At 35.1% G+C, this 12912-nt stretch overlaps 1 protein-coding gene across 20 annotated transcripts in view; it reads right to left on the reverse strand.

Moving 5' to 3' along the window:
- LOC105833674 (voltage-dependent calcium channel type A subunit alpha-1) overlaps positions 1-12912 on the reverse strand; it is a 165607-nt gene that overhangs the window by 45991 nt on the left and 106704 nt on the right. For 19 of the 20 annotated variants that reach the window (XR_003626272.2, XM_012675581.3, XM_028192491.2 and 16 more), the window contains exons 3-9: positions 10246-10369; positions 9155-9549; positions 5143-5246; positions 3719-3874; positions 3240-3460; positions 1260-1363; positions 202-317 (exon numbers count right to left, since the gene is read on the reverse strand). Coding sequence is in view for 19 of the 20 variants with exons in the window: in XM_012675581.3 (XP_012531035.1) it covers positions 202-317; positions 1260-1363; positions 3240-3460; positions 3719-3874; positions 5143-5246; positions 9155-9549; positions 10246-10369 (1220 nt within the window). In the remaining variant the exon portion in view is untranslated. Of the gene's footprint in view, positions 1-201; positions 318-1259; positions 1364-3239; positions 3461-3718; positions 3875-5142; positions 5247-8225; positions 8327-9154; positions 9550-10245; positions 10370-12912 lie in introns of all 20 variants that reach the window. The other variant, XM_036286508.1, reaches the window with a different exon arrangement.

The following is a 12912-nucleotide window of genomic DNA, read 5'->3' on the forward strand; positions in this document are numbered from 1 at the left end:
ATTGAACATTGAATTTTTCTCTTCTGTCAGTTTTCAACTTAGAAAAAAAAATTGTTCTTAACTCTTGGGGCATTATTTCGCAAACTCCGTTGTTCGTTTTAAAATATTGTCTTTGAAAATAAGATTTTTCTCGGTTTTTGCGAAATAAATTAATTCAGTCCTTTTTAATTTACATGCTTTTTCTACGACAATTGGTCTAACCTGCTTTGCAGATCCAATTGAGGTAACAATTCAGTTCGCGTTCAAGCTGCTGCTGTCTTCGCAACTTCAGGAAGGACTGTCGGTTCTCCACCTTTTCTCTCTCCTTCGCAAACTCTCTATAAGCGTGATACAAATGATATAGCATATAGTTTGTACTTAGGAGCATAAAAGCTAAGTTTAACGGAGGACTTCTGGTATTCCTTTAATATTCTAGCGATACTGCCTTGTTTAATAAGTCAACAATATTTAAGGAAAATGCCGTTGGGAGTATTAAAAAATTATTTTATTATGCGAGATACTTTTTCGTTTTCTTCGAACTAGCTTACGCCATGGGAGCCATATACTATACACGGGATCATGATGAATTTATTATTATTAACTACTTTCTTGCATACGCGTTATAACTTTTTATCTTAAATGTTTAAAGCACATCCAGCGTTAATTAAACAAATAGATGAGCCAATATTTAGAAATTCACGTTTCTCTAAATATACAGTTTGCATCGTATTCTCATCACGCATTTAATACTTATAATTTAAATTCTTTTTTACATATTAGACAGTACACAATGTTATATGAATTGCAATTATTATATACTATAGGTTAAATACTGCAATTTACAAATTAAGAAATGTATAGTAAATTTTTTGAATAGACAAAGTAAATAATATTTAATAAATTATGATGTAATCATTAAAAAATAATTGTACACTCGATTTATTTTACATTTCTGGATACGATATATAGTTGAGTTAAACACGTTAAAAGAATACGGTTTATTGTATACTAATGTTTAGGCAACGTCTACTAATTGTAAACCTGCTTGAGTGATCCATTTTAAGTAGGAACTGAACGCAGTGGTGAAGAGTCGTTTGCTCTTCGCTTTCCGATAAGCCGCCCGCCGTTCGACGCGCGTTCTTTCGTTAGAAAACTCCCTGACGAGGAAAGAAAATCACTTTGAAGTAACGGGCTTCGCGAGCTTGCCGGATTGTACGCGATTGCCGCTCCAGAAATTTGGTAGAAAGGCCGCGGGGTTCTCTCAGAAGGGATATACTCACCCGCTCAAGACACCGAGAACTAAGTTCAGCATGAAGAATGACCCGAGGACGATCAATGGTATAAAGTAAATCCAGTTGTACGTGCTGCCAAGAGCGTCATTCGTCTGCAAATTCGATCAGAATCGATATGAAGAAAGCAACGTCGAGCGCACACATATGCACCGGTTATACAGCCGAAGGTATATTAATTAACGGCAAAAGAACGTTATAGGCGACACACAAAGGCATTGTAATCTTGCTGCGCCGAACAGGACGCGATAAATGTGATCGTTCAAGTGTGAGAATTCGAATTTATTTATCGTTATTCGATAATATTCATTTCTCTTCACAAAGAAAAATTTTATCCAAAAAGATATGATCTAAAAAAATATTGCAGATTGGAAATTCGACGATCACACTTACGCAAGACAACGGTTTTATAAAACCTTTAATATCATTGAAGGTAACCCGCAAAAAAAGTATGGGATGAGAGAAACATGCCATTTTTGTTTAAACTGATCCATGATTATTCACTACGTCCCTCCACTTGCTATTTCGATGAAGAACCTACAGATTTTCAGGTACTTAACACGCTGACTGCCATGGGGATTATCCGCGTGATCAGCGTTATTGAAATGTTTTATAAAATTTATAAAAAATAAATACTATTTAAAGTAAAGTGACTAATCAGAAATAGCGCGCGCTAAACAAAAATAAATGTAAATATAAAATAAAAGGCCCGCCGTGCGTTGAATGAACTATTTATGAGAATACAGTATTGTATAATTATATTGAACAATATTTAATCATTACACACTTATAATAATTCGCGATATATATATATGTGAGACATATAAAGCTTACTGGACAAGTGTTAAAATATCATGTCAAAATTCACACAGTACAAAAACTACGTTAGATCTGGTTTTATAGAAAATTTTAAAGTAGGTAAAGCATGGCATTTTCTTTCAACTGACGTTTTATCGCGGGCTACCTTATTACAAAGATCGACGAGACCAGATTGAAGATTTTTCAAGATTTCAGTAAACAAATAACGATTAGTGATCGTGTTACAGCCGATGGAATTATCTCAAAGGATTTTGAGGTAATATGTTACAGTGAAATAACAATATAACATATTTGGAAATCCTTTGTGATCTATCGACTGAACATTAACCCTTTCGTGATCAGTGAAAGAGATATTCCACTAGTAATCCTTTTTCACACAAGTTACGCATTTAGCTCGTATTCTAGCGCTAAAAGACTAAAAACTTTTTACTCATTTCTATTTCTAAGAGGCTCTAAGGCTAAAAGAATTTAATTCTGTCACGAAAGGGTCAAGCACAATAGAAAGTACATTTAACATCGAATATTGAAACATCAAAAAAGAGGGCTGGTATTGACAATGTCATACTGAGCAAGGTGAACATATACGTCAGTGTTAGCTGTTTCCGCAAGGCATTCTTTAATTCGAAAGCCGAACATATTCGGGTAAAGCCGAACGCAGAAAAGAGCCGAACATATAATAAATACATCAAAGTGGAGATTAATCAACAATTAATTGCAAGAGAGGAAGAGACACTTAAAAGCAAATGGAAAGAAGTACACGTATATCGAGACAGTTTGATACAACACGATAATATTTTCTCTCTTCTAGAAGGGGATGAAGATGAGTAAAGGGATTATGGTACAAAAATGCGATATCCAAATCGCAAAGTGATAAGGGATTGAAATTGGGTAACAAGTCAACAACATTCTACGGAACACAGAGATTTGAAAATGTTCGCTATCTTATTCTTCCGTGAAACGATACTGCGTATAGGGCAAGTCGTGCGCGATAACGAGAGGGCGAAATTTTAACAGAGAACAAGAGGAAAAAGAACGAGCGAGAGAAAAGGGAAAGGCAGAGACATAGAAAAAGAGAGATATATACGGTATCAGATAAAAAGAGAACAAAAGTAAAGAATTTTTTAACACTGAAGAACATATTTCTTGCTTTACCCAGTACAATATGGCAGTCCAGCCCTCCATAGTGATACACTGGAAGACAGTGAGCATGGCAAATCCGATGTTATCGAAGCTGGTGATGCCCGAGTTTGGTCCCTCCCAGTGATCCATGCACGTCGAGCGATTCGCGTCGCACACGTGGGCCCCGAACGGGGCATCCTTTTTGTTGTCTGCGCTACACGGGCTCGGCTGCTCGCCCTCCTTTACGATTTCATCTGCAACGTCCAACATTGTAAAACATCTCGGGTACATTAACGCCAGGGGCGCCTGAGGAGCTCAAAGATTAAAACATGTATTTTCTTAAGTAATCGTAATTACACAAATTATATTTTCATACTGCTTCAAGGTTTTCGCAGATCTTTCAATCCTTTGTGATAAATAAAGGACATATAAAATAAGGCAAGTAATATTGTAAGCAGTGGTATCGAATAAAAATTTTTAGAAGGTCAGGTTGAACCTTTAAATACACTCACTGATGTTTTCTATATTGTAACACGTTTTATGCAGGGTTCCTGAATAAAACTCGAGGCCGATGATGGCGAATATCACGATGGCGAAGAGTACCAGCAAGCCGATCTGCAGAAGCGGCGCCATTGCCTTAATGATAGACTTGAGCACCACCTGAAGACCTATTCGCAAAAAAAAAAATCGGCGAGGAGTAATTAGGCCAAACCATTATTCCTACAAAAATGATGTGGAATTCTATGCTCGGTAAAAATTCCGTGCATTATTAATGTTGTTCGCTGCCCAATAAATTTTACGTGATTTTTTATATAAATAAAAAAAAATATTTGTGACATATATATATGAAATAAGCTTCTAATAAAAAATAGAAGAATATTCTGTCTGTTTTACGGCAGTTATAACGATTTATTGTTACAATAAATACTAAAACAGATTACTATTTAATCTCACAATACTTTCTAATAAAAATTGTTTTAGATTTTATAGTAACTTAAAATTAATTTAGAATCAATTTCTTAAAAAAGTGCATTTGATGCAACTCGAAATAATGCACCTAAGGATTAGGATACCTCCGCCGTATCTAAATACAACATCGAGCTCTGAGTAGTATCTATCTAATACTAGTAACATAAAACGAACGATCGATCTAATTCGACAGAAAGCGTCCTACGAGAGCGATAGATAAATATATTTGCGATTAAAATGTAACTAACTCTCTGATCTACTTGACTTCATATATCTGTCAATTCGCTCCTTGTTAAATCTATGTAGCCACTATTCCAGAAATAAGATATATTCTCGACGGCGGATCGTACTCAATCTTCGAGGTACCCAAATCTCAGACACGGCAAAGTTTCGAGTCGTAAGCATCCATTATTCATTTACGGAGTAAATTTTCTCGGGCAACGAGATCGCATTTTTATCGCACGTTTAGCGCCAAATGTAATCATCTGAAAAGGAGACATCTTACATTTGAAACATTTTTAAACTGATATCTCTATTATTCAACCATGCACTCGCGCGCGCTTGCAGCAATAGAATGAAAAAAGATAAAATAAAACGGCGCTTAATGTGCTCCTTGCTCGTCCTCACACCTGTGCCTAAGACGCCGTACAAATGTACAATCAACGCAATTTTATTAATTATTTAATCAAATAATTTAATTAATCGAGTGCGATTATCGCATTCGAAACGAGTACAAGCGAATATAATTTAAATAATAAACTTTAAGAGCAAAACTTTTCTTCTTAAGCGTCAGGTCCAGGGCGTGAGTACGCGCACATCTATTTACGACGGTCTCGCGGGATCTCGTTTACAACGAGGCTCTCCCGACAACGCGAGACTCCCTTTGGATTTTCTCGAGCCGAGCGCAGCCTCGAGTCCCGAACGATTCGATCGCTTTCCAATCTGTACTGTCTGATGCGCTACTCACTCGGTATGCCGGAGACAAGTTTGAGCGGTCGCAACACGCGTATCGCACGCAACGTGCGCAGATCCATATCCAGTTTTATGCCTGCCGAGAACACCGTGATGATCCTGCCCCAAAAACACACACACCCCGCCACACTTTACTACTTACTACTCTATTACACTAATACTCACGCTACTCTTAAGTATACTACGTCCACTAGATGGTTAACTAGCGTTCTCTCTAACGTAGTCTGAGGAGATAATGTTATCGGGACGATCGGATGGAATTTTTGTATGTGGAAGATCAAAGAACTCTGGTGAATTAAATTGCGAGAGAGCGCAAAATGGATATAAATAGCTATCTGTAACAGAATCTCCGTTCGTAATGAATCTCAAATGGAACCTTATAATTTAACAAGGGGGTTCAATATTTAATTTCAAAAATGTATACGTTTAAAGTTTAAAAAAAAAATTAAAAGAGAAAAGATTTTATTTCTGTATCGTAATTAACCGATTCGCATATTTTTTCGAGCTTTTTACATTCTTCAACATATAATAAATTCCAATTTTAGAAGCCATATAATCTGCAGTTTTATTTATTTAATAAAATTTCTTTAATACAATTAAAGAAATTTTAAAGAAACGCGTTACATTAAAATATCTCAATAGACAATAACAATGTTAAACGATTAACATTGTGAATGATTGATTTTCAAGGTATATCTGAAAAAAAAGATTTTTCTCTCTTTTATCAAACTTAATGCTATGCACAAAAATAAAGGATCTGACAGGATAGGACAATGTTCTACTGAAAAAAGCGATGCGAAGGAATAGGATTTGATGTATAGGTATGTATTTATGTGTGTACGTACGTACACTTTCTAGACTATGTAAAATACTGTATGTATATCTAGGTCTAGGAGAACGTGAAACGCTAGGATGAGCTAGTGATAGTAGCTATAATCACACCTAAACTCGTGGCGCTAGTTTCTCGAGATATCAATTCGCCGTACGGTCATCGACCGCCACTTATCTATTTCTGACTCTCGCCAATAGCAGAAGCTTTTCAAAAAGATCCGTCTCAATATAGAAGAAATATAGAGACGTTAAACATTTTTCCACGCTGCTAGACAATGAATTTGAAATTCTGAAATTCCATATGTTGTTCATTATATTCTGACTTTTTAAATAAGTTTATAAATTTTGAATACTTTCCTCCCAAACAAAATAAGGGTAGTAAATGTTAATTAACCCCTTTTTCAACATTTTTTACTAATTTAAAAAAAATAATTCAATTCTATCAAAAGCGTTTATCAGCAACTTTTAATACTAAATTCTTCCTAATTCTGAAAATAAAAAGATTATTAAAAAATATATATTTTTATTTAAAAATAAATTGCATAAATGCGATAAAGATTATCAAAATAAGGAAATAGATTTCTGCAACAATTAACTATTTGAGGGTTTACGATTTTACAAATGTAAATTCTTCTCCATTAAAATGACAATTAAGCCTTACGCTACGAACGGTAAATGGGAAACTCCGCTATTAATAACGCTAATAACAAAAACTATCAATAAGTGAAAAATGCCTAGCTCGTAATAAAACTGATAGAAGCAAAAAGAGGTAATCCTAGCAATGGAAATTGGGAAGATGATTATCTTTTAGAATTATAAGTACTCGCCAAGCAACTGTCCGTTAATTTCTAAGGGAACAGATTTTAACAAGTAACGGATTCGCTGTTGAACACGTTATCTGCTCTAGGACACGTATCCACTTAACAATGTATAGTCTGCTCTATTATTTAGCGTAACTGCAGCTAAAGATAGCTAATCGCTAAATATAGGCATCACTCTGTGGGTCATCACGTCTGTATATGTGCGGGTTTTCTCTCCTTTTTTCCTCTATCTACCTTCATTCGTGAGTGCGCATCCTCCGCGTACTGAATTGGAGACGATTGACACCCAATTCGTTATCGCTTTGCGCCAAAAAGAAAGCATAATTTCGAAATACCAGCTACTGACAATGAGTAGTAAATAACTTCCGGTAAAATTCAAATTACATCCTAACATTTAGAAAAAATAACAGTTAATCCAATCTAATTTTAAATTGGTGACTACTGCTCTTTACGTGTTCATTTTTCTACGCATACTGAACGAATTAGAATCATTATAAGTGTCTATAAAATATAAGAAAAACTAACGTATTACCTCATCTATGTTCTATGTTGTTGCAAGGTAACTAAATAATAACTATTTTCATTACATTTAGTAATTATAATTTTTTTAAATATAATTTTTTATGTCATGTCTGTCAATAAAAATTTAATGAGTAAAACTTAAAATTACATTCAAAAGATATATGTGTTTGATATAAAAACTTAATTATTGTACATGTGTAAATAAATTTAACATTTTCTCAAAGAATCTTTATGTAAATGATAATATGTGTAATTGTGTTTATTAAATTTAAAATGTTTATAACTGATCATAAAATCTAATTACTAATTCACGCAAATCCTTTATGAAGAAAGTAGAATATATGTGTAAACGAGGTACGCAGAAACACAAGAGTAAACATACAGAGAGAATTCATATATAAATATATATTATCCAATAAATATCGATCATTAACTGAGCTAGCTTTACCCATCATCAATTCTAATTTGTCAACTGATCTAAGACACCCACAGCCTCTAAGCGAAAGTTAATAAAAACGTACAACGTTATATTACGCAATTAGAAGACTAATGTAGGAGGCTAGAAGGACGGGAACTAACGTATAGATATATAAGTTTAAGTCGAAGCTGGTCTCACTTGCCAGAACTATAACGTTGTACCAGGTGTAACTAAAGCAGCCGAATCGGCCGAAACTGAAGGGATCGAGCTAAGTTTTGGCGTCGAAGAGACATTAAAACTATGTTTGTAACTATTGAGAACCGCACACAGATTTGCCAGGAGACACAGTAGGGAGATCGAAAAGGGAAACGGAGGGCTGATCATTTGCTGCTCGACTTGTTAGCTCGACTTGTTACTGGCGGGAATTCTTTTCTTTGGGTGTTTGTTAGACGTTGCTGTTCTTTCGCAGAACTCTATCTGACTCACTTGGAATTTTCGAAACCAGCTTTAGCGGTCTGAGGACCCTGAAGGAACGTAGCATACGCAGGTCGACGTCCACATTTGTTTCGGCGAACACGGTCATCGACCTAATCCAAGGATCACTCTAGAATCTATCTGACCAACGAGTATGGCGATCGACGTATTTCCTTAATTCATACAGCTGGAGAAACCAATTTTCGGACTACATTGCTAATGTACCAAAATTTTCTAAATTATAATTATGTAATAACGGCATCATAGCAAAACATTATAAAAACGTTTAATCAACCTGTATATCAATTTTTTATAAATCAGTTATTATAAAATTTGAATTTAATATAAATTTCTAATGTATAATTTGTTACATCAATTTTTATAAAAAGAAAGTAAACTAATTCTTTATTTTCTTTTATTGTTTAAATTTTAAATGTTCCAAGTCTGCTATATTAGATACAGATACTAATTATGCCTGAAGGGTCTCATTTAGCAATGTTAGTCAAACCAATTTCTCCTCCAACATCTTGTTCCTCATAAGGATAGTAATTAGGGAAAGAGGTTTATTTTGTCGCTCGCTTTGACCACAAATTAATTAATGGGTGAAACAATGTTTATCTCTCTTGAATAATCAATATTGATGATCTGTCCATTTATGTAATGTAAATGTATTATAGTGCAATATACTGAGTTCAAACAGAAAAGTCGTGGGTTATTCTTGCAGGTAAACATCAGATGATGGCAACATTATTTTGTGGAATTTTCAATAATCAATCAACAGAATTGACAATCCTAGAAAGCCTTTTTTTTTCTTTCAAGAACACGTAAAATGTTTGAAGATCGTTGACGGAAGATTCGGAAAGAAACCAGGAAAAGAGAAAGGAAAAACGGAAGTGGACAAAGACAAAGATTTTACTGACAAATAAGCGTTCGACTCTCACCCGGTCACCACGACGAAGAAGTCCATGATGTTCCAGATGTTGCGCAGATAGGAGCCGCGGTGGAGGACGAAGCCGAGGGCGAGGATCTTGAGGCTCGCCTCGACGCAGAAGATCCCGAGGAAGTAGTTCTCCGTGATCTCGAGCTTCTGTGCGAGTATGGTCTTGTCATGCTTCGGCAAATGCTCCTCGAGGGCGAGGACCACGCAATTGGCGATGATGGTGAGCAGGACGGCGTACTCGAAGGGCGGCCACTCGATGATAAAGCGCGTGTACTTCCGTATGCAATTATCCTCCGAAAAGATGAACAACGATGTGGTACCCTTGCCGCCTCCCCCACCGCCACCCGCCCCTCCACCCTGATCCCGGTTTGGTGCCATGTCCACCAGACCAGGTACCTGAAAACATTGGTTTTCTGCTTAAAAAATCTGATTGCACATCGAAAACGCAACGGCTTTGCAGTATAATACACTGAAAGAACGGTTTTGCTGAATACCTAAAAATTTAACTAATTATAGATTTAAAAATAATTTTGTTAAATTATTAAAATAATTATGAGGGACGCTCAAGCACGATGAGCAATGCTACAACTTTGACAAACTAGCGATTAACTTAAAATATTTTATACTTAATTATTTTAATTTAATAAAATTATTTTCAGATCTGTGGGGCTAAATTTTTATATACTTTGAAAAAAAATTGGTTTTGAAAAGCGACGTATAATAAAATTTACTCGCGTACGCTTCAAGTACTTTTTAATCGCTTCAGCCTTATAGCTGACCTATCATCAAATGCGTTTTTAGTAAATCGTTTGTACTGTAATATCTCCGAGTTTCTATATTTGTAAATAGTTTGCGAATTCGCAACAAAAACTCCTAAACTCGGCCAGAGCTATCGAAATAAATTGTTCTCCAAGCAACTTCCAGATAATAAGCAATAAAGAGATCGCTCAGAGGGAGAAATTACGCAATTGCAGAGATGTAGATGATTGATTCTCAGATTATTCTAAAACTGTCACGGACTGCAGTATGGATCACGGGTAGCATCGAAGGTAGCAGAAAGACGAGGGTAATAATCGGCAATTGTCATCTTACCTCCCCTCCGAAGCTAGTCCAGTCACCGAGACCACTCCTCAATCCGGCCAACCTCGACCTTCTCCCGTAATACTGGCTCGCGTGTCCAGCGTCCCTTTGTGCCGCCTCTTGCGCTGCTGCCAACCTGGAACCGACAGAAGGATGAAAGGGGTCAGTGGCTGGCTGCACATCGGAGCAATCTCCTGATCGTAGTTACTCGCGTGACATATATTAAATAACGATACCGTGAACTGTACCATGATTTCTACAAGCAAAACAATCGCCTGCGGATTAGTTTTATCTCGAATAAAAATAATCTAACGACGCTTTAATCTGAGGGGGATGAAAATACTATCTGCAGTTTATCAACAAGCTAAGTGTGATTTATAAACAGATTGATAAATGCGAAATCTGTCGACACTTGTATAATTTCCTTTAATTATATGTTTAAGGGTATTTTATTAATAAACTAACAAGTTGCTAAAGTATAGCAATCGCAAAATGCTCAACTTAAGATAAGAATCAGAATAAGATCGTCAGTAAATGATATGTAACATAATAATGTTTTAATCATTAAAATCAATGCTATAATGGGAAAATTCTTAAAAGAAATAAAAACAATGCAGTTACATAAAAACCATTTAATTTTATCAGCCTGTATTAAACAAATCTCAAAATAAAACGATTATGTTTACCGCTGACACGTAACGTAAAGCTATCTTATCATATATATTACTATATTATACCAAAATATTTGCTAAAATATCATTTTCTTAACTTAATGAACTTTGATATATTTTAGTAAGAAGCTCTCGAAGTTTTTCTTTTAAAATGCACAGCGTACAGTGATGGATCACCAAAAATGTACAAAGTATGCAGAGAATTTTGATAGAATTATTCAGGCAGATGCAAGATCGCGGGCGGTGGCTCAACGGGATTGCATGAAACAGCTCGTTAATGGCGGACGAAGGTGCATAATGCGGCGGCTCCGACTTCAATTAAGTGCATTAGTCGAGACTTTTGCGACAGGCGGTCCGTATGCACCCCAGTAGCTCTTCTCCGCGTATGACAGAGAGAGAGAGAGAGAGAGAGAGAGAGAGAGAGAGAGAGAGAGAGAGAGAGAGAGAGAGAGAGAGAGAGAGAGAGAGAGAGAGGGGGACAGAGAGTGAGTGAGTGAGTGGCAATCAAGGCACACGGTAATGCAATAATTCATGACAAGAATTTCCCGTCGCGCATTGCACCTTTATTCCCTTATAATGCATCAAATGCATTAGTATACGCACAGCAATGAAATTATTGTGTTTGTAAAATCGCATTTCGATCCAAAGAGAATGAAGAGAAACAAACTAATATATCTGTGCTAAACATTTCTCATGCAATATATGTGTTGTAAATTTGACGCGAGCATTTTATTTTAGGATACATATAATTAACATTTAAACTTCGCTAATATTTTTTTATGTATCATCAATTTTATATTTCACGTTTAATTTTGTACATTTTAAATGAGATACAAATCTTTAAATTTTATTAATAGAAATATATTTTACTTAATTGACCTTAATTTGACTAAAATAGATGTACATTTTTATTTTTAATTTGTTTATAATTATGTAATACAGAAAATCTTCAGGTCTAAAAATTGTTTTAGATCTGCCGTAGTATTTCACACATCTAAAGAAATAAAGAAGATTACAAATATAAATACTAATAAAGCTTAAAAGAATTTCTAAAAAAATGTGAAACTAATTTAAATCAAGATAATTTTGTAATTAGATATTACTGACATGATTCAGTAAACGCTACAGATTCACTCGTGTTCTAAAAAAAGCTTGATTGAATTTGTACAACGTGGGGAGGAGAATCTATTCACGATCGATCGTAGCTGAATTTGGAATGCTCCGCAAAAACCTTTGAAAAATGCTTGAGATCATTTTGGAAATGTCAATATCTGTTCTATTCTTCCGTCTAACAAATTCAGTCATAAAATATCGAGCTATGTAAAATAAATTTTTTCGCAAAAGATTTATTTAGCATCATGAAATAAATTTAAAATTTATCATTTTAATAATATTCTAATAATTTATGCAATTAATCAAACGTGTTTCTTACTTTCATATATAATTATTTCTACAATTAATTTTAAAGAAATATTAGAATTTTAATTACAAATTATTAAAAAAATGAAGATTAGGGGAATATTTATTAAATTAATAAAAATGTTTGCGGAAGCAGTTTTTACTTCGATGTCGTTCAGGGATAGCCTGTGCATGAGATACAGATAAAGTTTCGTGATTTGTCCCGTAACCATGACATCCTATTTAGCCGAAACGGGAAACGACTCGAAGGAAAAAGTTTTGCGCGCCGAGATCGTCGGATTTCGTATATCCGGGGAATAGAATTGCACAGATAACAAGCGCGGAGAGCAGTGCCTGCCAATTTTATTAGCTTCTAGCTGCACTTTTTTCCGACTTTACGATCCTTCTTCTTTTCTTCAGTCATCTCCGATCGGCAATCGTCAAAGCAATGCCGGCGAAACAAGAACTCTCAAAAAATAATTATAATGTCAGCTTAGAAATTGTCAAGCTTAAGAATAAGAGCTTTCGAAAATAATTTGGAATAAAACATCCAAAAAATATCGTTACGTCGGGATTTCTCTCATCACTTGTTGCTTAACATCTGACCAAT

The sequence above is a fragment of the Monomorium pharaonis genome, chromosome 5 (assembly GCF_013373865.1).
Source record: "Monomorium pharaonis isolate MP-MQ-018 chromosome 5, ASM1337386v2, whole genome shotgun sequence".
In the NCBI taxonomy this organism is placed as follows: domain Eukaryota; kingdom Metazoa; phylum Arthropoda; class Insecta; order Hymenoptera; family Formicidae; genus Monomorium; species Monomorium pharaonis.